At 40.1% G+C, this 27,936-nt stretch overlaps 1 protein-coding gene across 6 annotated transcripts in view; it reads right to left on the bottom strand.

Annotated features, from left to right (window-relative positions):
• Positions 1-27,936, bottom strand: part of MLLT3 (MLLT3 super elongation complex subunit) — a 156,396-nt gene that overhangs the window by 76,534 nt on the left and 51,926 nt on the right. For all 6 annotated transcript variants that reach the window (XM_060237238.1, XM_060237235.1, XM_060237237.1 and 3 more), the window contains exon 3: positions 841-923. In XM_060237238.1, coding sequence (XP_060093221.1) covers positions 841-923 — 83 coding nt within the window. The remainder of the gene's footprint in view (positions 1-840; positions 924-27,936) is intronic.

Raw genomic sequence — 27,936 nt, 5'->3', positions numbered from 1 at the left:
AGGGGGAAGGCATGCAGTTGGATAAGGTGCCAATCCTCCAGGGGTTCCCCAAAGAAGTGCTGAGGTCTCTGTGATACCCAAGTACAGGGTGGCAGAGGACCTTGAGGCCTGGCCTCATAGCTGGAGAGGGGGATTGGGAGTCCTGTTCCTCTCAATCTGAACCCCTAGACTGAGCAGGTGGTGGCAGCGAGCCCAAGGGGCAGGAGGAGAAATAGCTCCCTCCAGGAGTTGGCGACTCAATAGAAAGCTGACGGGACCGGGTCTGAAGGCAGAATCGGACCGGTTCCGTCACAATCCCTATAATGCATTGTAAGGTGCCTTTAAATAGGGAAAAGGCAGGGTAATAAATGTTTTAGTAACAAAATATGCATTTAAACAAACTCAAGAAAAGCAACCAGAATATAAAGAGCACTGAATGTTAAGAAACAGCTGTCATTATTTCTTATTAAAACTTAAGAAGCACTTTAAGTCTGCTTTAAGTGTAAGCAGAATGTCATGATTGTTTCAATGAATAGCTGTCTTATTCATCTTCCTTTTCATTATTAAAACTAAAGAACAGCTTTAAATGTGCTTTGAGTGTGAACAGAGTATTTTACCTATTTCAAGAGAAGCTAAGATATTTTTCATAATTGCAACCCATTTTTATATATCTAACCTATTCCTATGCCAACTTCATGTGCCACAAAAAGGCATACAAAATTGTGATGGCTCCACAATTTTTATTGCAAAGTATATTTTCCAACTTACATTTTGTGAGCTCTATTACAGTACTGGTTATGAGAAAAATATTTTTAAAATACCCTGAGTATATTCATGTGTCAAGAATTTCAAAGTACACACCTTGTTCTTGAAGTAAACCTCTATTGGCAAAATGAAACCAGCATACCCAGATTCTTCAACTTTGTATGGTGGATCTTTGCACACTGGGGAAAAAAAGAAAAAAGAGATTGAGCTTTTACATTTTGTGCAGTAATTCTATGAATGAAGCTTCCAAATTCCCTTAAATTGTGAAGCTTTTTAAAAATGCTATCAGTTACAACCCCAGTACCCACACCCTATAGTGAAAATAAGTAGAAAAAGCAGAGACAATTTCTTAATGTAGAGCAGGGGTCCTCAACCTACGGCCCGCGGGCCAGATGCGGCCCGCTGAGGACGTTTATGCGGCCCGCCGGGTTATGGCAAAATCAGACCGGAAGTGACGTTCGACCTAAACTTGCGTTAGCAACGCACACTTCTGGCACTGGGCTGAGGCGGCGGAGACAGAGTGTGAGGTGATACCGAGGTGAGGTGAGTTTCCAGGCCAGGGTGTGTGGTGTGGGGAAGGGAGAGAGATGCAGAAGACGGAGAACTGACGGCCCGCGGCCTTGTACAGTAACGGCAGTCCGGCCCTCCAACAGTCTGAGGGACAGTGAACTGGCCCCCTATTTAAAAAGGTTGAGGACCCCTGATGTAGAGGAATCTATTATATACAGTGGAATAGCCAGGGCTATAGCATTACGTTCAAACAAAGTGCATTTTGAACAACTCACATGATGTTATTTTAGCTGCCATCCCATCTCATGATATTCACATCCATGCAGTAGCAGCTACCATTTGCAAAGCTCTCCAAGAGAACCTCACCACTTAAGTGCTCATTCCTCTACCAAAATCCCCCCACATTTTTCTTTAGGTACAGAGGACAACAAGCTCAGCACAACAGGCTCCACATCTGAACGGTTTAGTATGTGTTCATATACCATTGTTCCATTTCACTCAGAATTGTGTATTAAGGCTTTTTTGGTAACAGAAACTCATTTGCATATTAGGTCACATACCTCTGATGTGGCCAATCCTCCAGGAGCTTTCAGGGCTCTTAGTATATTATTATAAATATTATTATTATATTATATATAATCATTATTATTATATTATTATAAATATTATTATAAAGTTATTATTATAAATAAAAGTTATTATTAGTAGTAGTAGTAGTAGTAGTACAGGTCCTACTGTAAGCTCTTGGAGAATTGGCTACATCAGGGGTGTGTGGCCTAACATGCAAAGGAGCCCCTGCTACAAAAAAAGCCCTGGTGTACTCTAACTAGCAGTGGCGCCATGATATCTTTGGCTTCTTCTCACCATCTACTTTTTTATTTTCAGATGCCTGGACATTCTGTATGAAAGCATGTGCTCTACCAGCAAGAGATTCTTTGACTGAAAAAACTTTTACATTGAATATTTTGTTAAGAATTTAATATGCACACTCGGTGAAATATTTTCATTTCAAAGGCAAAGAAGGTACCGACATTCCCCACAAATATTCTCATTGTCAAAATTGTGAACAGGGATGTTGTTGTTTTTTACAGTGTACTTAAACCAAATAGTATCCAATATATGTTCTAGGACCAAAATTGGATTCATTTGTCATTTCAAATCACACTTCACAAACTGCTTGTAAATTTAAGGAAGCTATAAATAAAATGCTATTTATATTCCTAGTTCCATGTTAGAAAATACAGCTCATTATTTCAGGTTAGAATTCTAGCAGTTTTAAGGTTTGATATGACCTCTTGGTTTAAAAACTAACACGGCTTTAAGAGTAAAAATTAACTATGTCGATTCAGGCTTTATTCTTAAGGAATTCTGATAAGCTAAATCCACTGCAAGAATTCTGGATAGTGTAAACAATTTTGGGGTTGTGTTCAAAGAAAATAAATTGAGTTATCTGAGTGACACTGCTTCTTTTCTGAAAAATTCAAATAACCTCATGTGCTACAACAAGGTAGACTCAGCCAAAGCAATATAGCCAATGTCAAGTAACCCAGAAGTTATCCAAAGTCATAACAAAAAATGGGAGGCTCTGTTTTTACTATAATTTGTATGCAAGTGTAAGATTACCTCTCTTTTTTATTGAATACCTGGGCAAAAAAACAGTATTGTATTTGAATAAATACAATAAATTATGGTTCCAGCACTGGGGTATTGCATGCAATTACCTACTTGCACGTATCTACTTGACTATGACTATGGCTAAGCATCTCTGCAACTGGGAGTCATGACTTTGGTAAAACATCTCAACAATCTTGAGCTAAGAAAGAACCATTTACTGGGTTGTATTTAAGGACTAACAAGAAATAAACTCCCATCAAGAAATGCATATACCCATACAAAGGCTTGTGCTAATCTGGTGGGATTTTCTTTGCACAACAGACCTTCATGCCAAATCTCAATCTGCTTTTCACTTTCAACAGAAGTATGTCATGCACCTTTTAGAATAACAGGTCTAAAATCTCACTAGACTCACTTTCATATTTAAAGAAAGTGAAGTTCATACCAACTTGGATTTTTCTGTACAGAGCTCTTTCTGTGGCATTTCATTTTAAAATGCTGTATATTCAGTGGTGAGATTCTTAAAATGAACTGCATAGACAACAAGAACATTGTGAAACATAATAACCATACTGGTATCAGTACTAAGAAATTAAGAATATTTTGAACAATTAAAATAATCACAAGGTACCCGTTCTCAGGTCCATTCAGCACAGACAAGCTGGCTCAGAGCATCAACTCTTTATTTGCAAGACGACAACTCCAGCAAGCAACAGCTTCAGCTGGCCAAACAAACATTAGAAAGTGAAACTATTTGAGCTCCACTCCACTGAAATCATTGCAGCACACACAAAGTTGCAAGGAAAACGCGGAATGAATTTTCCATTCAAGTCTCTGGGCCCAGACAGGCTACTCCCAGATAGTCTTTCTGGGTGCAGAGACCTTAATGAAAAAGTCATTCCACATTCTCTTTGCAGCTCAAAATAGCTTCCTTCTGAATCAGGCAAAGACAAGGCAGAAGGAACTGGGAACTTTGGCAGCCTTGGAGTTTCAAAGGGTGAGGAGGGGGGAGGGAGGAGAAAAGAGCTACAGGCCTGATTAAAGCCTTGGGTAAACTGGTTGCACCCCTTGGGCTGCAAGTCTGACACCTCTGGTTTAGAGAATGTTCTCATCTTATTACTCACCTGATTCACAGTTTAATACACACCTGATGTATTTTAAAAACACTTCTGAGAACAGACATTTCAGTACCACTAAAACATTTAACAATGTTACTAGAACTGATCCAGTTGTTAGAAGAAGTACTGCCTTGCCACTTTAATAGTGCAAGATCTGGGTCTTATCTAATATAGCAACTGCTATTGCAAAGCCAATACTGAATTTAGCATTTGTTCTAGTAAGTTTTTCACACAGTATATGTTCTCCCTAAACAGGATGCCAGAAAGCAGCATTTTATTTTTTTTAAAAGCACAGTAAATTTTATGGAGGTACCTCAAGGCTACATACAACTAAACTCTTGTAAACTGAAGATGCCCAGGATGCTAAAAGCACATTCCTAAGAAGAGTTACGCCCTTCTAATTCAATTGATCTTAACAGGCTTACAAAGGTGTAATTCTATTTAGGATTGTACTATAAAAGTCTAATTTAATTCTTAATAGCTAATTCATTACACAGCTGACTCTACCTAAACAAAAGTTTTCTATGTGTCAAAGAAATTTTGGCAAGACAAACTCATCTTGATACACATGGTATGTATTCGCTGATCCTCTGGGAACATAACAGTTTATTGAAGTGAAACTGGGGTGAAATGAAGGGACACTACATATTTCAGACCATAAATGAATTATTAAAGGGAATTTTTACTGATGCAAAAGAACGGGAAACCCTTTCAGGTGGCACTTAGGTTGTAGAGTTTTTAGTACATAACAAAGCATTGGCCGTTTTCGCACTCACGTTTTACTGGCGCCACGACCCTCCTCACGCCGGCGAATCTGCATGGATTTCGCACCAGAAGCGCCGGCGCACCCAGAAGCGCCGGCTACTTCCGTCACTAAGCCAGCGCAAACGGAAATCGCAAAGATGCAGGAAAACGTTTGCGCTGGCTTAGCGACGGAAGTAGCCGGCGCTTCTGGGTGTGCCGGTGCTTCTGGTGCGAAATCCATGCAGATTCGCCGGCGTGAGGAGGGTCGTGGCGCCAGTAAAACATGAGTGCGAAAACACCCATTGTGAATGCCAAAAACCTTGGATGTTCTATGAAATATACTCCTCAATTATTTTCATAAAGCTGAGCAGGAGGGAGGGTGTGGTATTTTACAACATATTATTTTTGGGAAGTAAATACCCCAAACGATTGCTATAATTCTCCAGGAACAATCACTTCCACCCTTCTATCAACAGAAGCTTATTAGCACAGACTTTTAAAAGAAGCATTAACGTTTCTGAAAACCAGAAGACCAATAGGGCACACTTCCAACTGAGCCTACCTTGATACATAGTTTCACCATAGCCTGCCCAGATTAAATGGGATGAAATTAGCGACTGGATCTTCTCTGCATTTTAAAAGGTAAATTACTCAGAACCCTGATTTAGACAGAGACTATGGTGTGGTGAGGAGTTCCCCCCCACACACTTATACAAGGTTTCATCAAATGTAATCAAACTTGACTCTTTAGACCGCTAGTCCTGGGGGAAAAAAGGTCTTCTCTTTGCTTAATATGGGGTTTTGTACCATTATGCATACAGCATGTTCCCAACTTTGCTTTAGAACCAAGGGACATGTCCTAGTGGAGAGTATATTAACTACATAAATGATTTGCATTTAACTTCGTTGCTAATAAAATAAAAATGACTACTTTCTCAGAATCTGTGTTACACATTAGTTTATCTGCATTATGAGTTTGAAACATTTCTATAGATAGCCATGCATCATCAACTTTAAAGAACAGAAGTCCTTCTGGAGTGAGTTTGTGATGGGGTTTCCCCAGTGAGTTTGTGATGGAGTTTCTAACTCTGAAGTAAAAAAATTAAAGATACACGTGTTATGGTAGAAGAGGGTACAGTCTGCAGCTCTTAAGTATTGGGCATACTTGCTATTTTTCTTATAAAAGATCAAGATTTTTATACTTTTAGATTGCATAAAACATGCTAAAGAGAACAACTTCTAAATGCTAACTAAGTTATAAATTATACATTTCACATTGTTCAATCAGGTTTGATATGAAAATGAGCATTTAGGGTTACCAGCCCTCTGGTCCGAGTGGAGGTGCACCCACTTTTAGGGGTTCCTTCCCAACGCTGGCTGACCTGGCCACCCGTCTCTCTCCCCTCCTGTCAATTTTAAAGGGCCCTCCAGATGACTGGTGGAAACACATGGCCCACTGATCAGCTGTAGGGCCCTTTAAATCCAGCAGAAGGGGAGGGAGAGGGGCAGATGCTAGTTACATGCCTGAACTCCAAAAGGTGATCTGCCATTTGGAAATTAGGTGAGTGCAGCCCCACTTACAAAAAGCATTTAAAGAGTGATCCTTTTAAATACTTTTCATAAGCAGGGTCAGCCTCATATGCCTTTTTGCGAGTGGGGCCAACACTGCCACTGGGAATGTATGCAAAACTGTACTCACAAAAGGCATTTAAAGGGTGGTCTCTTTAAATGTTTTTTGTGAGAAGGGCTCACAGCAGCCCCTCTCCCTCCCCTCCAGCAAGATTTAAAGGGCCCTCCAGCTGATCAATGGGCCATGTGCTCCCCCAATCACCTCACAGGAGGGGTAGGAGGGGATGGTCATTGTTAAAGGTGGGGCTGTGTCCCTGCCCCACCCCCTCCAGGAATGCACCCCCAAGTTCCCCACCAGGGATGAGGCTGGACCTGGCAACCCTATAAACATTGCACATGTTTCAATTTAACACCCCCTCCCTCCAGACAAATAGCATTTTTATCCCTGTGCCTTCAAAATTCCCAGAAATTATACATCTCCAATTCAATCCCTGTTATGTCAGGTTTTAGGATCCTAAGGAACAGACACTGGAAAAGGACTTTCTTTTGTCTGAGATCATGAAGACTACTGCCAGTCACAGCAGACGGAGAAGGTGAACTAATAATTTGACTTAGTACAAGACAGCTTAATATGTCCAAATGGTAGCTTCCCAAATACAGTTTAAAGCTAGTCAATTACATTATTAAGAGAACTCAATCTTTTTCCTGGCAGTGTCCATAGGAATAGCTAACTGCTTCCCAAAAGTAAGGGCACAGGTGCGCATGCACACACATACACACCCATGATAGGTGACTTGTTTGCCATTGATCTGATTTACTGTAGCAGGCTCAAGAGCCCAATCTTAATTCCTATAACACAAAGTGTTATTTTTCAGAATCATCACTTTAAAATATTAATTTTCCCTTCTGCAGCATAAAGACTGCATGTGTGAAGTTTATTTCTGTGCAGCCAAGAACAAAGCATATTCCAGAGCTTGAAGCAGCACACAAAGTTCCATGCATTAACTAGAAATACTGGCAACAATACAGAAGGAATAAAAAGATCTATTTAAGTCTGTACTTTGTTCAAAACATATGCTAAACATATGGAACAAAAAACATTCAGAAACATGCAGCATTCCCCTCCCCCCCACACACACTTTGATTAATTGAAATGTAATTTATGGCTTTTCATTTAGCCATCCTTTTACAAATATGAGGTAAATACCTCTTCCTCTAAAATTGCATTACAATTCAGAAGTATTGTTTTAAGATAATCCCTAATTGACTGAAGCTTAAATGAAAGTTAAAAGTATATTAAGGAAACTGCCACAAGGCGTAGTGAAGACCAGTCCTGTTGGATCAGATCAGTAGCCCCTCAAATTCATCGTCCTGTCTCACACAGTGGCCAATTAGTTCTGCTAGAGCGCTAATAACAGGGTAAAGAGACTGAGGTCTCCCCAAATGTTGCTTCCTACCACTGGTATTCAGAGGTTTACTGAATATGGAGGTTCCATTTAGTCACCATGGCTAGCAGCTGCTGACAGACCTATTCTCCATGAATCTGTCTTATTTCCTTTTGTACATCCTGAATCTACTGCCCATCAGTTTAATTTTATACCTTCAAAGTTCTCTGATTTGGGGAGACAGAGAAAATATTCTCTGTCCAATCTGTCTACCCTGTGCATAATGTTATAAACCTTTATAAATCCTTGCCTCCCTTGGCCCTTTTATCTCTGTACATGTGTGCTGTGCTGTGTATTCCATCAGCCACTGGCCTGTCAACCACCACTCAAGTTCCATCCCATTCTATTGGTTCAGTCTGCTTGTCTCTCCTGCCCACTGTTGCCTACCCACACTCTATGGCATTCAGAAGAGAAAGCAGGCAGTGGGAAGACAGCAAAGAGACAGGGAACAAAGGTCATAACGCACCTAGGCAGCAAGGCCTAGCCTGCCAGGAGCATTTAGTTGCCAACTCCAAGTTGGGAAATTCCTGGAGATTGGAGGCATGGAGCCTGAAGATGGTGGGGTTTGAGGAGGGGTGGGAACTCAAGTAAAATGTCATAGACTCCACCCTCCAAACCAGCCCTTTCCTCCTGAGGAATCACTGTTGCCAATCTCCATGCAAGAATTACAACTGCTCTCCAGATGGCAGAAATAAGCTCTCCTGGAGAAAATGGTTGCTTTGCAAGGTGGACTCTGTGTCATTATGCCCTGCTGAGATAACTTCCCTTCTGCTTCCATCCCCACTATGCAGAAAGACTGTACTTTTCCTGGGTAGAGGTTGCAGAAAATGGAAAGCTGAAGTCAGATCAATTCCTCTACAGAAAACAGTCACCTTGAGGTGCATACTCCATAGACTCCATTGAGGTGTATACTCCATATACCATAACACAACCAAGCCAGGCCAAAAAATCCAGATCATGCCACAAAGCGTATGCTGATGCTAAATGCCCCAAGGCTGAATATGACAGGAAAAGGCAGCAACAATGCAAAAAGAATGCTGAGTGGAACTATCATCAATGCCCCCCCCCCCAAAAAAAAATTATTCTTCCTCATCTCTATTCTGGGCCTCTTTCAGGACTTTAAGCCACCACAGACACGGAAACACACACACACACATATGGGGGGGGGGTCAGCATCTGTTCCAGCTGCGGGTGGGTTGGAAGATAATAAAGCGGGGGTGAGTGAATGCCAAGGGTTGGGGTGTGTGAGAAGACAGCAAGGGTGGAGGGTAAATGAAGGCAAAGGGTTGGTGGGTAGATGGGAAGAAAGTAAGGGTGGGGGGAGTGAATGTCATGAGTGAGGGAGTAGTGGAGTGCCAAGGGTGCGGGGGTAGTTGAGAGAAAGAGATGGTTGGGAGTGGTAGTTGGAGGGGGTGGGGTAGGAAGTTGGGGGGTGGGAAGACATTAAGAGTGGGGGAAAATGAATGCCTTTACTTGGGTGGGTAGACAACAAGGTTGGGAGGCAAACGTGGGGGTTAAAAGGGTAGTTCAAAACCACTGTTCTAGGATTGCACAGCCAACCCATCCTGTAAAACTTTAGCCGCAGTCATAAGAAGCAGAAGAAAAGCAATCAGCTTCTCCCTAACCCAAACAAGCACTACAATATGATGTCCCAATAAGCACTCAGCCCTTCTTTATAGCTCCTTTCTTAACATTAAAAATTCAGTATGACATAGCATACATCTTTCTCCAACAATGGATTGTAGGAAATGTGGATCACAGCCAATTAAGTAGCTAAGGGCATTAATATTAAACTCTGAGTGGCTAATGTTATTTCTGTGTCGTACCCTTCTTCATTCATATTCTACTCTTACTGCCATCCTCAATGAGCACATGAGAATTTTAAATCTCATACCTTCCAGTTGCATTCAGTAATACACTACAGGAAGCTGTGTATTTTTTCAGCATCTAATCAATACCTATTTATGGTAGTAAAATGCATCCTTTGCTACTAAAACAAGCAAAAATATCATAACACAACACTAGGACCCAAAATATCTATCCATATACAATCCAATATGAACTTGCTCTTTCCAATTGATTTTTTAAAATATGCAGTTCTTACACACAGTAGTATAAACCAGCATATTTGCAGGTAGCCTAATATTTGCCAACCACAGATATTATTTTGCTTCAAGTACCTGATGTCTCAATAAGGTTTATCACAAAAAGGCAGTGAAACTAAAATATATCTGTATTTTAAGTGACTGATTCACTCCTATGATGTTTATCCACAGCTCGTTTAGCAAAGATTACTTTTGCTCAAAATACAGTTCAGCTTTACAAAACATTTCTGTACATTACTTTGCATTTCTGAATTGTGCATGCTTATCTCAACATTCTCACAGGGTTTCCAGAGAAACATGAAAGTGGAAACTAAAAGAATTATAATTTTCTATCAAAAGGCTAGTTCAAATCCTATCTCCCCACCCCCCAAGTCTTTTTAGTCATCTTCCACCTGCTCTGAATGAGCTATCTAAAACCTAGGTGTACTCCCTTCTAAGCTGTGGAATCTTTTGAGCAAAAATTTCACTTTGTGAGCTACTGGCATTAAAGTTGTGAGCTACTGCATAACTTAGTTTGCTCTGGGGCCATATTTCCCTCTGAGCTAAGACAAAAATGTGTGAGCCAGAGGCTAAAAAACTGAGCTAGCTCACACTAACTCAGTCTAGAGGAAACACTGCTAGCAACATCATAAAGCTACTATTAACCAAAGATGCTATTACTCCCAGCTCACAAATTATGTTTGCTGATGCAAGCATAGTCCTGGAGGATGGCTGGTACAGTCACATCACTTAACAGGGGTAATCGGAAAAAAGCCCATAGGAAAAAAGCTCAACGAAAACCCCACCATCATAAATGCTCGCAGGAAAAAAAGCCCACACAGAAAAATGCCTATGGAGAAAAGCCCACATGGAGAAAAGCTCATACAGAAAGAATCCCACACAGAAAAAAGCCCACGCGGAAAGAAGCCCACATGGAAAAATACCATGTATAGCTATTTATAATGGTGGAAAAGCATTCACCCCCATTTATGAGAATGAACAGGTATTACCTATATTTGATGTTGTTAATGTAGGATTAAAATATATCATATTCACATAAAACTATTTGTGTTGTGATTTCATCAAGTATATTTAAAAAATAATTTTGCTAAGTTATGTGTATATTTGATGGACTGCAGAGGGATCTGGCTGGCTCATGGCCAGCATGTGGGAGTAGATGAAGTAGGCAGCAGCCTGGGGCACTACTTCAGCTACAGGGCGTCGCTAGGCACCCCTCCCCTCCACCCTGCCACAGGCAGGTGTGCAATGGGGGGGCAGGTGGTGGAGGCTGTGGGCAGTGCTGGCCTGGGGAACCCAAGGCCCTAGCACCAGGCCTGGGCTTGTCACAAACTAACACTGGCTAATGCATAGGCAGGTCATCTAGAGGTGAAAAAGAGGAAATATGAGGCACTACGTTACTTGGTTGCCACTTCTGTGCAACAATATAAGCAGGTGGATGATAAACTGAACTACTCAAAGAGACAGACTAATTTGCAATGAAGAATTATATATGAGCTATTATCAGGGCTTTTTTTGTAGCAGGAACTCCTTTGCCTATTAGGCCACACACCCCTGATGTAGTCAATCCTCCTGGAGCTTAAAGTAGGCCCTGTACTAAGAGCCCTGTAATATGCAAAGGAGTTCCTGCTACAACCCCCCCCCCCGCTTATTATTGTTGTTCTTAACTAATCGTTGCTTTTAGTCTTTTGTTGTGGTCACTGGGGGTACCACAGTGTATTTGTTAAAATACAAGTGAAGGGAAATTGAGCTAGGAAACTGACTTGTTTCAATGTTATGATTTTAATTTTTAATAAAAAATTAGATAACATTATTTGAAAATGTTTAAGCCATATAGTTGTTCAAAAGCTGTGAATACTAGACAGTACTTTAGAAATTTACAGCAACATTAAAAAAATGACAAATTGGAAATTTATAAATTTAAAGCATTTAATTTTATTTAAAATATTTCTATATAGTGTTTAATTTCTGTTATTATTGTTTTTCCTTCTTAATAAAGTTCATTGATAACAAAATGGTTGCTTTTATTTCCTGTATTTTCCCTTCCAAAGCTTTACACTAAGGAGCATTAAAGTCCTCTTCATACAGGCCACTTTTGTATAGTAATGAATATACTAATAACATAGCAGAATTATGATTTAATTATACTTGATAAAATCACGACACGAATTGTTGCATGTGAATATGACATATTTTAATTCTACAAAAACATCAAATATAGGTAAAACATGTTCATCTTCATAACTGGAGATGAATGGTTATCCACCATGATAAATATCTATGGTGCTTTACATGGTATTTTTCCATGTAGGCTTATTTCCGTGTGGGATTTTTTTCATGTGGGCTTATTTCCGTGTGGGCATTTATGACTGTGGGGCTTTTTCTGTGAGTTTTTTCCATGTGGGGAAAAAAGTACCAGAGTTTTAACCTCCCAAATGGCTAGAGCGTCCAGGAAAACCATAGAGTTTCCCCAGAAATGCCTAGAGCAGCCCTGCGCGGGCGCCACCATTTTGATGATGTCACTTCCAGGTGACGTCATTTGTCATGCGCATTGCGTGAGCAAATGTCCCCTGCCGGGGGATGAAGAGGACTTGGCAACCCCTGCTTCCGCTACTAAAAGGCATAATACTGCCTGATTAATTTCCATCATTTGTTTTTCAGTGTTCCTGCTGGTATACATGTATACAAATTACTTCATGTATCACATCCTTCCCCACTTCTAGGAATAAAAAGCCTTGATGGAAAAGTTAGAATTTTCTTCTGGTTTAACTGAGACAACCAGCATGAACAGTCTAAACAAAGCAAGGCTTCCCTCAGGCTACCAGAATAGACAAATTGTGCTTGCTCTGCCAATGCATCAGGTATATTTTCTTCAGGACCTGCTCTCCAGAGGTTAGCCTTTCCCCATTATGAATCAACAATGGTGGGGAGAGGAGGAAAAAAAGGTGCCTGGAAGTTAAACATTTATAAACTTTGCAAACAAAGTGACAAAACTAATTTTGTTATTAGGAAGGTACAGACATTTTAAATGAATGCTAAAAATCTTGCTTTCATTTCAGCTATTTTATGTAACTGTATCCTTGTACACATGCTTCTTATTTCATTGATCTGTAAGGACATTCCAGTCAAATCCAAATCTGTTGAAACCCAAGGCCAGTATTATATTGTATATAAAAAACATCCATACTTCCTTGTTTCTATCAACTCCTCCTCACTAGACTCCTGGTATAACAACATTCTTTAAGCCGCTTAAAGTCTTTTCAAAAGCCAACTCTCTTATAAATTTTTACTACTGTCATGATGCCATTTCCATCTTTCCCAGTCCACTCTGTTCTGAAAATAATTTCAGCACAGACTTGCAAAGTACACTACAATTTCACATCCTTAGCAACTTGAAACACACCTAAAACAACTGAGCTTCTAACTGTTCATCGTAAGAAGACACAGAAAGAAAATTAGATGACACTGTTACTGAACATAAAATGTTTTTAAAAATATGTTCTGAGATGATTATTCAGCTGTATTTAAACTATTCATTTTATTTCAACTCATTCAAAATGCATTTAAACTATACATTTTGTTTCAACTCATTCAATATTAAATATACTGTAAACATTACTAAGGAATGATGTATGACAGTAATTACTTGCAGACTCAATAGGAGAATGTAAGAGTCACTATGGTCTATGGTGCTCAAGACTCTGCTTATGATTAAGATTTTATTTTATCCTTATGTGGTTCTTCATCTTTCCTAATTAAAGGATTAAATAAACAGATTTACCTGTGACAAAGAATCCATCTGGAACAGACACACAGACAAAATACTACTAGCTAAGAACAACAGTGTAGATATATATAAGTCAAGCCACTCACAGCCTTCTGAAGAAGTAGTGTAACCCATCTAAATTTTAAAAAATGTAAAGGCAGGACTAATCAACCACACTATGTAGGATTCAACTATTTTCATCTATAAGATACATAACTAGATATGTATATCTTAGGATACATAACATGAAAACCAGACTGCAAATCTTACTATAGCCTACTTTATCTTTCCACTTGCATTCTGTTAGCTGCTTCAAATAAACAGAGAAAGACACCTCATTCCCAAGACCTCCTATACCTGAGTCTTTCTCTATATTATGTTGTTTCACCTCCCAAAATTTCACATATTCTATGGTGCTCAGCAGGGATACTCAGGTGTATCTTATACTATACAAAAAGTAAGATGTAAATCCTTTCTGAATCCTAAGCAAAGATGCTGAATTACTCAGATGGTTTGGTTCATAAGGTGGTAAGCACAGCTGAACAACTGATAATCTGTTTGTATTCAGATAACATGTTCTTGGTTGTGCATGTGCACTCTTAAACTGTTTTCCCATGGCTTCCCTACACCTGCCATGGCCTCTCCTCATGCTGTTTGTCACATTCTTTTAAAGCTCATTAAGCAGTTACATTTTATAAGAAGTGAATTATAGAAGTGAGATGTCTCCCAGTGTTTTATGGCTCCATGATTTGATGTTTGTTAATAGGAAATGCAAACTGCCCTGATCTGCAATAATTTAAGCATGTGTACAATCTTGCAACACTTTGTTGTTCCAGCTCTCCTTTTCTCAAAACCATCTTCTACTCAGAGGAAAAAAACTAAATGTACAAAACGTCACTCCTTAGGGATGAGCTTTCCACAGTCAGGAACCTTTCTTTATTAGCATGTGTATGGGGCGCAGGTTCTTTCACAAAAGTATAAGTTGTCAAACATAAAGCCAGCAGCTGGAACAAGCCCATCCAGGGCTCTTATGCAGCAGCCCATGAGCAATTAATGCAAGGAAGGGAACAGGAAACTGCTCTAGGAGGAATGTGGGCAGAGCGACTCCAACTGTGGCTTACACATGGTGGAATAACCACATCTGCAGCAAACAGTGTGGAAGCATCTGTCCAGCTGGCTTTCCAGTCCACCATATGGGTATTGCTTTGTACTTTCCTCCTAGCTCATAAGGCCTTACAATGAGAATATAACAACTCAGAGCTTACCAGTTGATGTCCTTTATACAGTTTTTATTTCCAGTACCCAACAAATGACATTTACATCTGATCCTTCCCTCATAACAAATGAGTTCAACATCACTGGTATAGGATAAGAGCTGTTATCCATTCTAAAAACCAGTGTTGAACTTACTTGTAACCGTTGTTCATCAAGGTGTCTTCTGTGCAGTCTCACATTGAGGACTGTGCTTGCATAGGCCAGCCAATGGAGGCTCTCTTACAACTACTCTAGTATTTTTTTTTTTTAACTCCAACAGGGAGTCCCTCACCTCAGAACTCATTGCAGGCTGTTTTCCCACCTAACAGTTGCATGCTCCACAGGGAGGTGTTCCTCCCCTTTCCCTCAGTTCCCTTGAGCTGCCATGAATGTTAGGAATATTACTGTATCCTATGAACTCACAGAGGGACAGGAGGAAGAGAATATGTGCCTGCACAGAAGGCGCCTCAATGAATAACAATTATAGGTAAGCGCAACACTGTTTTCATCTCAAGTCTTCTGTGTAGTCCCACACTGGGAGACTTCAGAACTCCTTACCTTAGAGGTGGGTGAGTTTCAGTGGAATAGTGAGTGCAGCATGGCTCCATCAACTGCTAAATCTCTTCTCTCATTCGTGTCCACAAAATAATGCCTGACAAGCAGGGTGGATAAAAATCAATGATTTTTTTTTTAAAAAAATTGATTTTTTAAAGTTTAAATCGTTTTTGATTTAAATCAATTTTTTTTTAATTTAAATCAGATTTTTGTAATAAAATGCTTTTTGAGGAAACTATTATCATCCAAAGGTTATTCCATCATGAAATAAGGATTAGTTTTTAATTCTGAAGCATAAGGCTGTATATTCATGCAATGTTTAAATTTTTTGGTAATAAATTCTATTAATCCATTCACAATGTCACGCTCTTCCAGAGGTTTCTGTAAGATTACAGGGCAGTTTCTCTGTCTATAAGATATTATAACAGAACACAGATGCTTGGTTTTCAGTTCTCAAAACTGTAATTTGTGTCTGCAGAGATCACATGCCTCTTCTACACAGCAAAAATGTTATAAAATGAACAGAGTTGAGAAAAACATAAGAACATAAGAGAAGCCATGTTGGATCAGGCCAATGGCCCATCCAGTCCAACACTCTGTGTCACACAGTGGCCAAAATATATATATATATATATATATATATATATATATATATATATATATATACACACACACACACACACACACACACACTGTGGCTAATAGCCACTGATGGACCTCTGCTCCATATTTTTATCTAACCTGCTCTTGAAGCTGGCTATGCTTGTAGCCGCCACCACCTCCTGTGGCAGTGAATTCCACATGTTAATCACCCTTTGGGTGAAGAAGTACTTCCTTTTATCCGTTTTAACCTGACTGCTCAGCAATTTCATCGAATGCCCATGAGTTCTTGTATTGTGAGAAAGGGAGAAAAGTATTTCTTTCTCTGCTTTCTCCATCCCATGCATAATCTTGTAAACCTCCATCATGTCACCCCGTAGTTGACGTTTCTCCAAGCTAAAGAGCCCCAAAAGATTCAACCTTTCTTCATAGGGAAAGTGTTCTAACCCTTTAATCATTCTAGTTGCCCTTTTCTGGATTTCTTCCAGTGCTATAATATCCTTTTTGAGGTGCGGCGACCAGAATTGTGCACACTATTCCAAATGAGGCCGCACTATTGATTTATATAGTGGCATTATGATACTGGCTGATTTGTTTTCAGTTCCCTTCCTAATAATTCCCAGCATGGCATTGGCCTTTTTTATTGCAACTGCACACTGTCTTGACGTTTTCAGTGAGTTATCTACCATGACCCCAAGATCTCTCTCTTGGTCAGTCTCTGCCAGTTCACACCCTATCAACTTGTATTTGCAGCTGGGATTTTTGGCCTTAACGTGCATTACTTTGCACTTGGCCACATTGAACCTCATCTGCCACGTTGATGCCCACTCACCCAGCCTCAATAGATCCCTTTGGAGTGCCTCACAATCCTCTCTGGTTCTCACCACCCTGAACAATTTAGTGTCATCTGCAAACTTGGCCACTTCACTGCTTACTCCCAACTCCAAATCATTTATGAACAAGTTAAAGAGCATGGGACCCAGTACCGAGCCCTGCGGCACCCCACTGCTTACCGTCCTCCACTGTGAAGACTGCCCATTTATACTCACTCTCTGCTTCCTATTAATTAGCCAGTTTTTGATCCACAGGACCTTATTGTTCTACAAACCTATGTACATAGAATCACCCCCTTAAGTGCTAAGTTTCAAAAAGTTCAATGAATAGAAAAAGACTGCTAGGAGTGGAATAGATCTGCACAAGATGAAATTTAAGTGTGAGGAGGGAGGGGCAAGCAGTAAAAATGAAAGTGAAACTTTTTGAGCAGAATACTGCACAAGACTTTGGATCTTTTGGTGTGTATAACCTGAGGTTTATCACATTATTCTTTCCCAGGAGGGGAAAACCTATAGTGGCAGCAGGCCGTAAAAGAGACCCAGTTTGGGAATATTTGAATGAAGTTCCTCTACCTATTGGTAAGGCAGGCATGCATGCAAAATGCAAACACTGCAACAAAGAAATGCAAAGCCCGGTGGCCCGAATGAGGCAACATCATGAGAAGTGCTATGATGAAGATGACAATAGAAACATGTTTGAACAGGAAGGATCTTCAGGTTGGTAAACATTTTTATTTAATCATATTTCTTAAAGAGTGCCTTGAATTGTCATGTTTGAGCAAAATTATATTTCTTATTATTACTGCATGTTACTGTCATTTTGATACAGTTATGAAGAAAAGTAAATATTCCTTTTTGGGCAGTGCTGCAATGGCAATTAATACAATAAGCAGAAATTGTATAAATAATAAAATAACAGCATCTTTTTTTGTTTGTTTAGGGGAATTCATCATCAACACTAAGGATTATGGAAACTATCCACCTTCAGCATCCTCCTGTTCTACAATTTCAGAGTTATCTATCCAGGATAATGTTTCAGATGCACCTTATACATCATCATCAGACACCTGCAGTATATCACCTAAAAGAAAAAAGGAAAAAACCCTTCCCTCCTGGAACCACCATAGATAAGTTTTTGATAAAAACCAGCAGATTAGAAAAAGTTAGTTGACGAAAAAAAGGCCCAGTTTGTTTATGCAACAAACTCTTCTTTCCGTCTGATTGAGAACCCACACTTCATTAATATGGTTCAATCACTGAGACCAGGATACAGTCCACCCAGCAGAGCAGATGTTGCAGGGAAACTGCTGGATAAAGTGTATGATACAGAAATGGAGCAATGTGCAACAGCTCTGGAGGGTAAAATTGTTAACCTAAGTCTTGATGGGTGGAGTAATGTCCACAATGATCCAGTTGTACGTGCTTGTATAACAACAGAAGAAGGGAAAGTCTTCCTTGCACAAACAATCGATATGTCAGGAAATGAACACACAGCAGAATACTTACAAGAAGTGGCAGCAAAAGCTGTAACAACATGGATAACAATTCAAATGTCTACTATGCAGTTTGGTCACAGACAATGCTGCAAATGTATCCAAGATGAGAAGAAATTTAGAAGAGCAGGAAGGGAATACAAAGCTAATAACATATGGTTGCAGTGCTCATTTGCTGCACCTCCTAGCCAAAGACTTCAGTGTTCCAGATATAAAGACTAATGTTGATATTGCTTAATAGTTCCAAAACAACCATTTTGCCGCAGCAGCTCTGAAAAGAATGGGTGGAACCAAGCTAACGCTTCCACAAGATGTTAGATGCAACTCTGTGGTGGACTGTTTTGAGCAGCACGTCAAGAACTGGCCCATTCTGATGACAATTTGTGAACAAAATCAAGATAAAATAGATGGTACTGTCATGGCCAAAATCCTCAACACTAGACTTAAGAGAAATGTTGAACATATCCTGAGCATCCTGAAAGCCATTTCTGAAGCTTTAAACAAAATAAAGAAAAATAGCTGTTTTATTGCTGATACTGTTGAAATTTGGAAGGAACTGAATGAACACTTAAAACCAGAACTACACATTGACAGAATTAAATTACAAGCATTAAAAAAACGAATGGGACAAGCACTGTCTCCAGATCATTTTCTGGCATATATTGTCAATATCTGGTATCAGGGTCAAAACTTAAGTGCTGAGGAAAATGAGTTAGCTATGACATGGGTATCCATCTGTAATGCCAACTTTAATAAACTTCAGAGCTAAGGGGGAACCATTCAAGAAAATATGTTTGCTGAAGATGTTTTAAAGAAAGTCACACCAGTGAACTGGTGGAAGTCACTTAAACACTTGGATTTAGGGATTATTCATATAAATATTTCACTTTTAACAGCAGTAGCTTCTTCTGAAGGCATAGAAAGAATATTCTCTTCCTTTGGACTCATTCATTCTAAATTGAGAAATCATTTGGGGACCGACAAAGCAGGAAAGCTTGTGTTTCTTTTCCAGCTTATGAAGAAGATGACGAGTAAGCTAAAGAGGACAGTATTTAAGTTTTTCATGTGTAGGCTGGGCTAACAGTTTAAGTTTTTTAAAATATATATATTTTGTTTAACCACATCAGTTAACAAACATGAAGCAAACATATGCTATAATGTTATTGTTTTAGTAGTTGAATAAAACAATTTAAAATTTTATTATTAAGGTAATGATTATTTTTCTCCTTCCAATAAAGTACAGCAAAAAAGTTGTTCAAATGTGAATGATTAATCTATTAAACTGGAGATAATTCACCTCACAATAATTTCATAATTAATGTGTTTCTAATAGTGTTTCTAATAGTATTAAAAATCAATATTTTTATATAACTGTAAAACTAATACGAACAGTTGTTATTCTAAAAACGAAATCTTCATCTAACTGTAAATGTTAAGGTTATATCAGCAAAAACAAGTCTTTATGTAGAAAACTATTATTTAAATCAAGTCTTACTGACTAGTGATTTAAATCCACCCTGCTGACAAGAATGTTTGATGACAACCATGTTGCTGCTCAGCATGTCTTCCAAGGGAGTGACTCTTTGGAATGTCACCAATGCTGCCTGCACCCGTATAGAATGCACCCAAAGTTCCAGAGGACATGGAAGACCAGCCTGCTGATTTCCCAACATAATAGCAGAGACTATCTATCTAGAGGTGGTCTGTGCTAAAGCTGTTCTCCTCCTTGAACTGCCTGAGCTACCATGAGCATGCACAAAGGTGTGGGGATGGCTGGAATCCTTTAGTCGTATATAGGTAATACAACAAAGCTCTTTTTACATCTAATGAATGCAGTGTTTTTTCTGCTTCCCAGGTAGGAAATGGAAAAAACACTGGAAGAACAATGTCTTGGCCAATGTGGAAATTAGAAACCACTTTAGGCAAAACATGTAAACTAAGTATCAAAACAACATGGCTAGCCTGGAACTTAATAAAAAGATGATCATTCCTCAAAGCCACCAACCTTCCCATTCTCCATTCACCAAAAACACCATCTCAAATTACAAATCACAAATTACAAGACCTTAGGAGCTCAAACGGGGCTAACAAGTTGGGAGAGAACCACTGATAGGGATAACTGTGGCATTATAGGTGACCATGAGGGAAATAAATTGAACAGCCCCTTCAAAAAGCTTTTGGACACTTGGTGAGAAATCAGCATCCTGTTCTGGCCCTTGGCATGATAGACATAGTGGCTATATGAACCTTAAAGGAAGCAACTGCTAAACCCAACTGTTTGAGAGAGCGAGCAGATATTCAAACAATTCTCTGTGTGAACTCCTTGTATTTTGGCACAATTATAAAAACAGAGCCATTTACTCATATATGACTTTCCAGTAGAAGGTCTGTGGATATTAAGGAGGGCATTGGAAAATCTAAATTGAGATTGTTCAGCCACCAAGTCATCACCTGAGCCTGTTCACTGCATGGTAAACCATAGCGCCCCTGCAGAGCAGGTCTGCAGCCAAGGGAAGGTGTATGTAGAGGCCCTTTGATAATAATGAAAGAAGAACCCGAAACTAAATTTGTCTGGGAGAAAAGGGAGTGATCAGAATACACTATGTGTGCTCCTCCCAGATTTTTGCTAACACCTTGTAGATAAATGGGAAAGGAAGGAAGGTGTAAAATAGAGTGCCTGGCATCCCCTAAAGAGAGAGATGATTGCTACCTTCTCTGGAACAAAATACCGGGGCTTTCATATTGGCTCAACTGGCAAAAGGTCCATTCCACAAAAACCCCACTGTTGAAAAATTGGAAGATATACTTCTTTCCCAGAGACCATTCATGTTTCAATTGTCCTATATTGCTGAGGATGTCTGCCCTTGTGTTTACAGTTCCTACCACATGTACTGCTTGGAGGGAGGACTCTTGGACTATGACCAATTCCCAAATGAAGGTGGCTACCAAGACTGTGCCCCCTGTTGGTTTATATAGGTCACTGATGTAGAATTGTCCATAATGACCTGAATGACTTCCCCCTTAGTGAACTCTGCAAACGAGATAAAGGCATAATATATTGCACATAACTCTAAGAGGTTAATATGAAAACTCCTCACTACAGGGCTCCCCAGCCCTGTAATGAAACATCAGAAGTGATAGATATCTGGGGTGTCCTATCCCCAAACGATATCAGGAGGTTAGTGTCACACATCCACCATCCCAACTGCCTTACTATAGACCAAGAGACTGTAAACTTAGTATGTTGGAAATTGTTGAGACAGATATAATGGTTTGTATCTAAGTGTCCCTTTGACAGAATAGCATTTGTCTGCAGAAGAGGATGCAACAATTTCTGCTGATTCCCCCTCTGACCATAGATCCTAATTTTCCTTCTACGCTATTCTGAAGGGTCCACTGACTGCCAGACACAAATGTTCAGCAGAGCTCAGTGAACTGCAATGGGAGTGGTAAGTGGGAGAGTTCCAATCTATGAAGGCCATGAACAGATTAGATGCCTGCAAGTATAATTTACTCAGCTGGTTCCTCTTATTTCTTGGCTGCCATATCCTACAATAAAGTATGGCCTGAAAGCTTGCTTCATATTATGGTTTGCAAAATATGGTTGCGGCCAATCCTTAACCATGGTTTAGATATGCTAACATAAATTAACCATGGTTACTTCCTTATAGTTTTAATTATTTATTTGTCCCAAAAGAATACCCTGGTCTACTCTTAAATATAAAGATGACAAGGTTTCGAAAGTACTTGAGATGCTTTTTGAACCACCTCTTCTTGATTTTCCCAGAGCAAACTTGATGCCCAAAAACAAAAACTTTGGAAGGAAGTTAAACCCTATGTTCTGCTGCACTCTTCATCCACCAATGCTCCTTGACTCCACTGATACAACAGTGAACACTGATGGCCAAGGGCTGCCAAACTGGGGTTGGGAAATTTGAGAATGGAGTCAGGGGAGGGCTGGGTCTGGGAAGAGGAAGAAAGGGATCTCAACAGGGGTATAATGTCTGAAAATGACACAGACTCTGCCTTCCAGAGAGCAGCCACTTTCTCCAGAGGAACTGTATATATCATTTATACTTCTAGGAGATTCCAGGCACTACCTGGAGGCTGGCAACCTATGAAGCCAGCTATCAGATAGTAGATCGTTATAGTGCTTGGCAATATTATCCAAACACTGAGACAAAAGCTGCCACACATCTGACTTGATCAAAGCTTTCAGAATTCTCCTTAAAACTTGAGAGATTTCAATCAGTTTACCAATTAACATGCTCACTATGTTGTAATTACTTGGTAAATTGCCATATGCATTTATCCTGAAAAGCACCATATAAAATTCTAACTATATGGATATCTAAACTAACCTTCCTCACTGGAGTCACTGTCTGAGGTGTCTTCTGTAAACATCTTTAGTTCCTAATACTTCTAACACAACAGCAAAAAGTCTGTATATGTATCTTCTTTTCTGGGAAGAGACAATTAAGTTTGGTCTTTTCAGGGAATGTACTAAAGCAAAGAAAATCAGTCCGAATTTCAAAAAATAGTTCCTACATCAATTGAATGAAAACAAAAATTTACCAAGAACAAAAACAATGATGAAAAGGAATGTCCACCATACTCTACCATCAGAAGTAACCAGGGGGTAGAGAAAAAACATAATTAGAAAGAACATCAAAGAAGCTCCATAGTTGTACGAACTGCTGCTTGGTACTACCATATCTCACCTACTCTCAGATTACTTTCCATGGGGGAAAGGAGCTGAAGCCACACAGCACTGTGACAATGAACAAAGAGTATTGTATGATGAGCACATGATGTAGCACTTATGTCACAAAATCTTGCCAACTAGTCTTTAAGGCACCAAGTTACTCTGAAAGCAATGAATACACATAATAATACCTCTTTGTCATGGAAAGAGTGGAGACAAAGAACCACAGGAGCCCTAGACTTAGTTTCTCCTGGCTACAGCAGAGTTTGATATAGGTAATACCACTGAACACGGGAATGTAGGGAGGCAACTAAATACCGCACATCAGAAAAGGAGTTACACAGAAGAAAGAAGCAGGGCTCCTCAGAGTGTATGCACTGCAAAAATAGTAAGCAAACCCTAATCCAAACTTTCTAAATATTATGCCAAAATCATTTGCAGTTACCTTACTAAGTAATGCCATTGCAGATTCCCACTCTCCTCCTTATCCCTGAAATGTGTGCGTTTAAAATTACACAAGACCTTACAAAGAAGACATCAGTAAGCAAACTGCATGAAACACAGAAAGATGCTATGCTACTTTTTAAAAAGCCTATCAGATATTTCTTTAACTATAATTATCCCTGAGTTAAATGTATAATCTGGAAGCAAAACAAACAAAAGGTGAGATCACAAATCAGTAAAAAAATCAATGCTACTTTTGCCATTTGAGCCAATAAAGTAAGAATTAAACCTCAGTACATTAAAAATAAGAAAGCTTAACATACATCACTGCCCCATTAGTAATAGTTAGTTCTCCCTCAGCGGCAGAGAACATCTGAATAGGTTGTTCCCATGATCCTTCAGGGAGGCAGGAAAACTTTTTTCTCCTTCCTTTAGGCGCCCTTAGTTTAGTTCCTGCCTCTTCAGGGAGAGCAGCTAGACTGCTAGGCTGAGGGTTTATTATTCCCTTGTATTTTCTTCTATTTCTCCTATCTATTAAAAAAAAAAGCCCTTGCTTCTTTTCTGTCTTCTCCTTTCCCTCCTTTAACCCTTCAGAAGGCAGGAGACGAAGGATTGTGAAGAGTCCGCATTATGGCAGCCAGTCAGCAGAAGGGTTCCTCTCCGAAGAAGAACAGGACTCAGGCGCCGTGGACAAGGCACATATGATGGGGCCAAGATGCCTTCGCGACATGACTGTGTTACCCAGGGCCGGGCCGACAATGACAGCAAACAGCGCCGCTTACAGGAACAGCATGCAGCTCCAGTCGGGAGCGCAGTGGCCATTTGGGGGCTTCAGCACACTGTACTGGATCCTTCCCGCTATCAGAAGCTGGCACAGCAGGCTTTTTTCGGGGGAAAGCACTCTACAGAAGTTTGTCCCAGCGGCCTCTGTATGGCCTCCAGTCGCATGAGTAGTCCGCTCCCCGCATTTGAATCTCTCTGTTCAGAGGTTTTACAGACCATATCTCAAGCCATACGAGAGGGGATGGGGTCACTTATACTCACGAATAGGGTTTTACCTCTCCTGCACTTCCTTGGGAGCTGCATCAGGCATGCCTCATTCCTCCTTCACTTGGCCAACCAAGGCTGCATGTAAGGCCACTATCCCACAGAAGAAGAGCCTTGGGTCAGAGGAATTCCCTATCAGACACAGGCATCACTCTGGTGATGAATCAGTTGCTACTGATTCTATGGATCAGGACAGGGAAGAAGGTGAATTCCTTTCTGGGGATGAAGAAGAGGAGGTTAAAATCCCTTAGCAGGCTACCAGATTCTTTAAGGCTGAGGGCTACCAGTACTTATTATCTATGACTCTATCAGCACTGGAAATTTGTGATCTTCCCTCTGAGGAGGATCCCAAGTCATCTGGTTCAAAGAAATTGAAATCAAAAATCAGTGGCAATTCAGAGTTTCTTCCAAGGGATAAGGCGCCCGAAAATGTCTTCCCCTTCCCAGAATTTTTTGAATATCAACTCAGAATTGAGTGGGATAAGCCTGCTACCAGCAAGCAGTTTCCCCAATTGGTTAAAAAGTTATATGCCCTTCCTCTGAGCTTTTACAGGTCCCAGCAGTAGATGCTCCAGTTGCAGCCCTGCAGACTTCTGGCCTCCTTTCGGAGGATGGCCACAGCAACATCAAGGGTTCAATAGATAAAAAAGTAGCGGTCTCTCTTAAAAGAGTTCATGAAGCAGTGTTCTTGATGGTCACAGCGTCCTCCTCTGCGTCCCTGGTGGCTTGAGCTACCATTGTCTGGATACGCAAATTAATCCAGATGCTACCAGAGGACAACAAACGTTTATTGGAAGGGGCTACCCATAATCTTAAGGCCACCTCCTTCACAGCTGATGCCACATTTGACATTATTACTTTCGCCTCCAGAGCAATAGCCCCAAATACAGTCACAAGACGGCTACTTTGGCTTAGAGCTTGGCAGGCAGAATTGAATACACACCCACTTTTGTTTGAGGAAACAGGCTCTTGTCGAAATCTTTGGACTCAGCTTATACATTTGAGAGCAGAAAGCTGTTCGGGGAGTCTTTGGACAAGATTCTAGTGGAGACAAGGGAGAAAAAGAAAGCAATGCCCAAGCCTCTACACCGCCCGTATAGAAGAAGTTCTCATTCCTTTCAATCTCAACATTCTCTGGCAAGATTTTGCCCTGAAGGAAAAAAGTCCACCTGGGAGTCATCCAGACCTTACTTTATGGAGTTCTGAAAGTAGTTTTGGCTGTGTCTGTGTAGGCTGACAATGCCAAGGATGAGCAATGCCAGTTGAGGATTATGCACAGACACAAACAGGAACCAGGATAGGAAAATTTACAGAGTGAAACGCAACAATTTTTGTTCAATCTAACACACCTTTGAAGGGGGAAGGAAGGATGAGAAAAATGCAAAGAAATGAGCATTCTGACCAGCCAACCCAGGAATGGGAACTCCATGAGTTTGGCTGATGTTTGATACTGCTACCAGATTTTTTTTTTTCAAGAGAGAGAGGAAGACACTAGTATCAGACAATGTGGACTATACATACCACATTTCTGAACATACACTGAAGGATAAATTAAGTCAAGAACAGAAATTGTTTCCGGCAGTGCAGATCCAAAAGCAAATTCCCAAAGCATGAACACAATCCACAAAATACCTTTTATTTGGTCCTAACAGAAGTTATTTACTCAAATGCAAAACTAGTTCCCCCTCCCCACAACATGTGTGCCATCAACAAAGAGAAAGGCCATTTTATATTTGCATACAAATTAAAAGCACATCCAACATTTTTGCATGTGTATGTGTAACATTTAAGGGTTCATTTTACATTTAGGGTTGGCTTGTTGTAAGTAAGTATGGTATAATGTGGAAATAGGAGGACATGTAGAGAGAGCAAAATGATGTCAGGAGAGCTTGGGGAAGTGAAAACTGGTTTGACTAAATGGAAGAAGTGCTCACGAGATCAATTATTCAATGCCATAAGAGTTCCTCAACATGTGTTTAACATCTGATGGAAAAAAGGTAGTGTAAAGAATGGGAAATCAATCTTTCCATGTGCTTCATCTATTTCTCGTAAGAATAGGGTTCTCAGTCCCCCACTGGGGGGGAGGGATCCCCCTTCCTGGCAGGCTCTTGCCCCAAAACTGAAGTTTTGAGTGACTTCCAGTAAAACTGGAAGTTTTGTCCCCCAACACGATGACATCGCCCTCAAGAGACATCATCATGTCGGGGGGCAATGTATTGGTTTTGGTGCAAAAGTTATTATGATTTGAGGGCAAATTTACCATACAGTTTTGCCCCAAACCCAAACCCAGAGCATCCTCTCCTAACACAATGACATCAGTTCCAGGTGAAATCGTCACACTGGGGACGTCACTTCCAGTTTTACAGAAAGTTGTGTGGTGTCACTTCCAGTCTCCCGGACGTGCATCAGGAGTCCCCTGCCAGCCAGGTAAGTGGATCTGGCAACTTTACTTAAGAATGAGCAATGGGACAACTGCAGCAACGTGTCAAAAGTGGAAGGGTAAGATTAAACCTACTGTAGTGTGAACCAAATCATGTCATGTTATCTTGGACAGCAAACAAAATGAGACTTAAAAAAAAAAAACCTCTAGGAATTTGTAGGATACCTCTGTATAAACTCACACTGATATAGGAACTGTAGGAATATGGGCCCAAAGTATGATTTACTGGAACTTGACTCAACTTTTGAATACGTTCAGGAGAATTTGATTCTCAAGATTATCACAGGAGAAGCATCTGGTAATCATATATTACTTTCCTTAACAGACTTAATACACTTAGAATTTTTCTTTCAATATACCAAGATTTATTTTCCATAAGGCTTCCTTTTGTCCCTGAATTTTGTTGACTGTCATAGCATAACTTTGCTGGATTATATTAATCCAAACCTGTGGTCTTCATGGATAGCTACACACTGGCATACTTAATGCCTTTTTAACAACTTCATATATGCCAAATAAGGAAAGCGTTGTGGGGTGTTTTATAAAGTACATTTCAAATACAGCTTTCAGAGAAGGCTTAATGCGAACAAACCAAGGAAGAGTAAATTAAATGTCTATAATGGGGGGGGGGGGACACTCCATACTGCAAGGAAACCAATAGTGCCATCCTAAACAGAGTCACATCCAGCATGGTGTAGCACAGGAGTGTTGAGCTTATTTGTTATGAAGGCCAGATCTGACATAAATGAGACCTTGTCGGGCCAGGCCATGTGTGTACCTATTTAAGATTAGGTGGCAGAGATACAAACTTTATAAAGGACACAGACAACCACAATTAAAGTTTTAAAAAACAAACAAACCTTAAAACATGCTTAAAACATTAGCACTCATTGGTTTTAAAGGTGCTTTCTTTGTATTTCTCTTTTTGGACCCAAGGAACTGGGCAAAGGAAG

This window comes from Heteronotia binoei, chromosome 4 (genome assembly GCF_032191835.1).
Source record: "Heteronotia binoei isolate CCM8104 ecotype False Entrance Well chromosome 4, APGP_CSIRO_Hbin_v1, whole genome shotgun sequence".
NCBI classification, from domain to species: domain Eukaryota; kingdom Metazoa; phylum Chordata; class Lepidosauria; order Squamata; family Gekkonidae; genus Heteronotia; species Heteronotia binoei.
The sequence above is the reverse complement of the archived record's forward strand: the minus strand, read 5'-3'. Positions and strand labels throughout refer to the sequence as shown.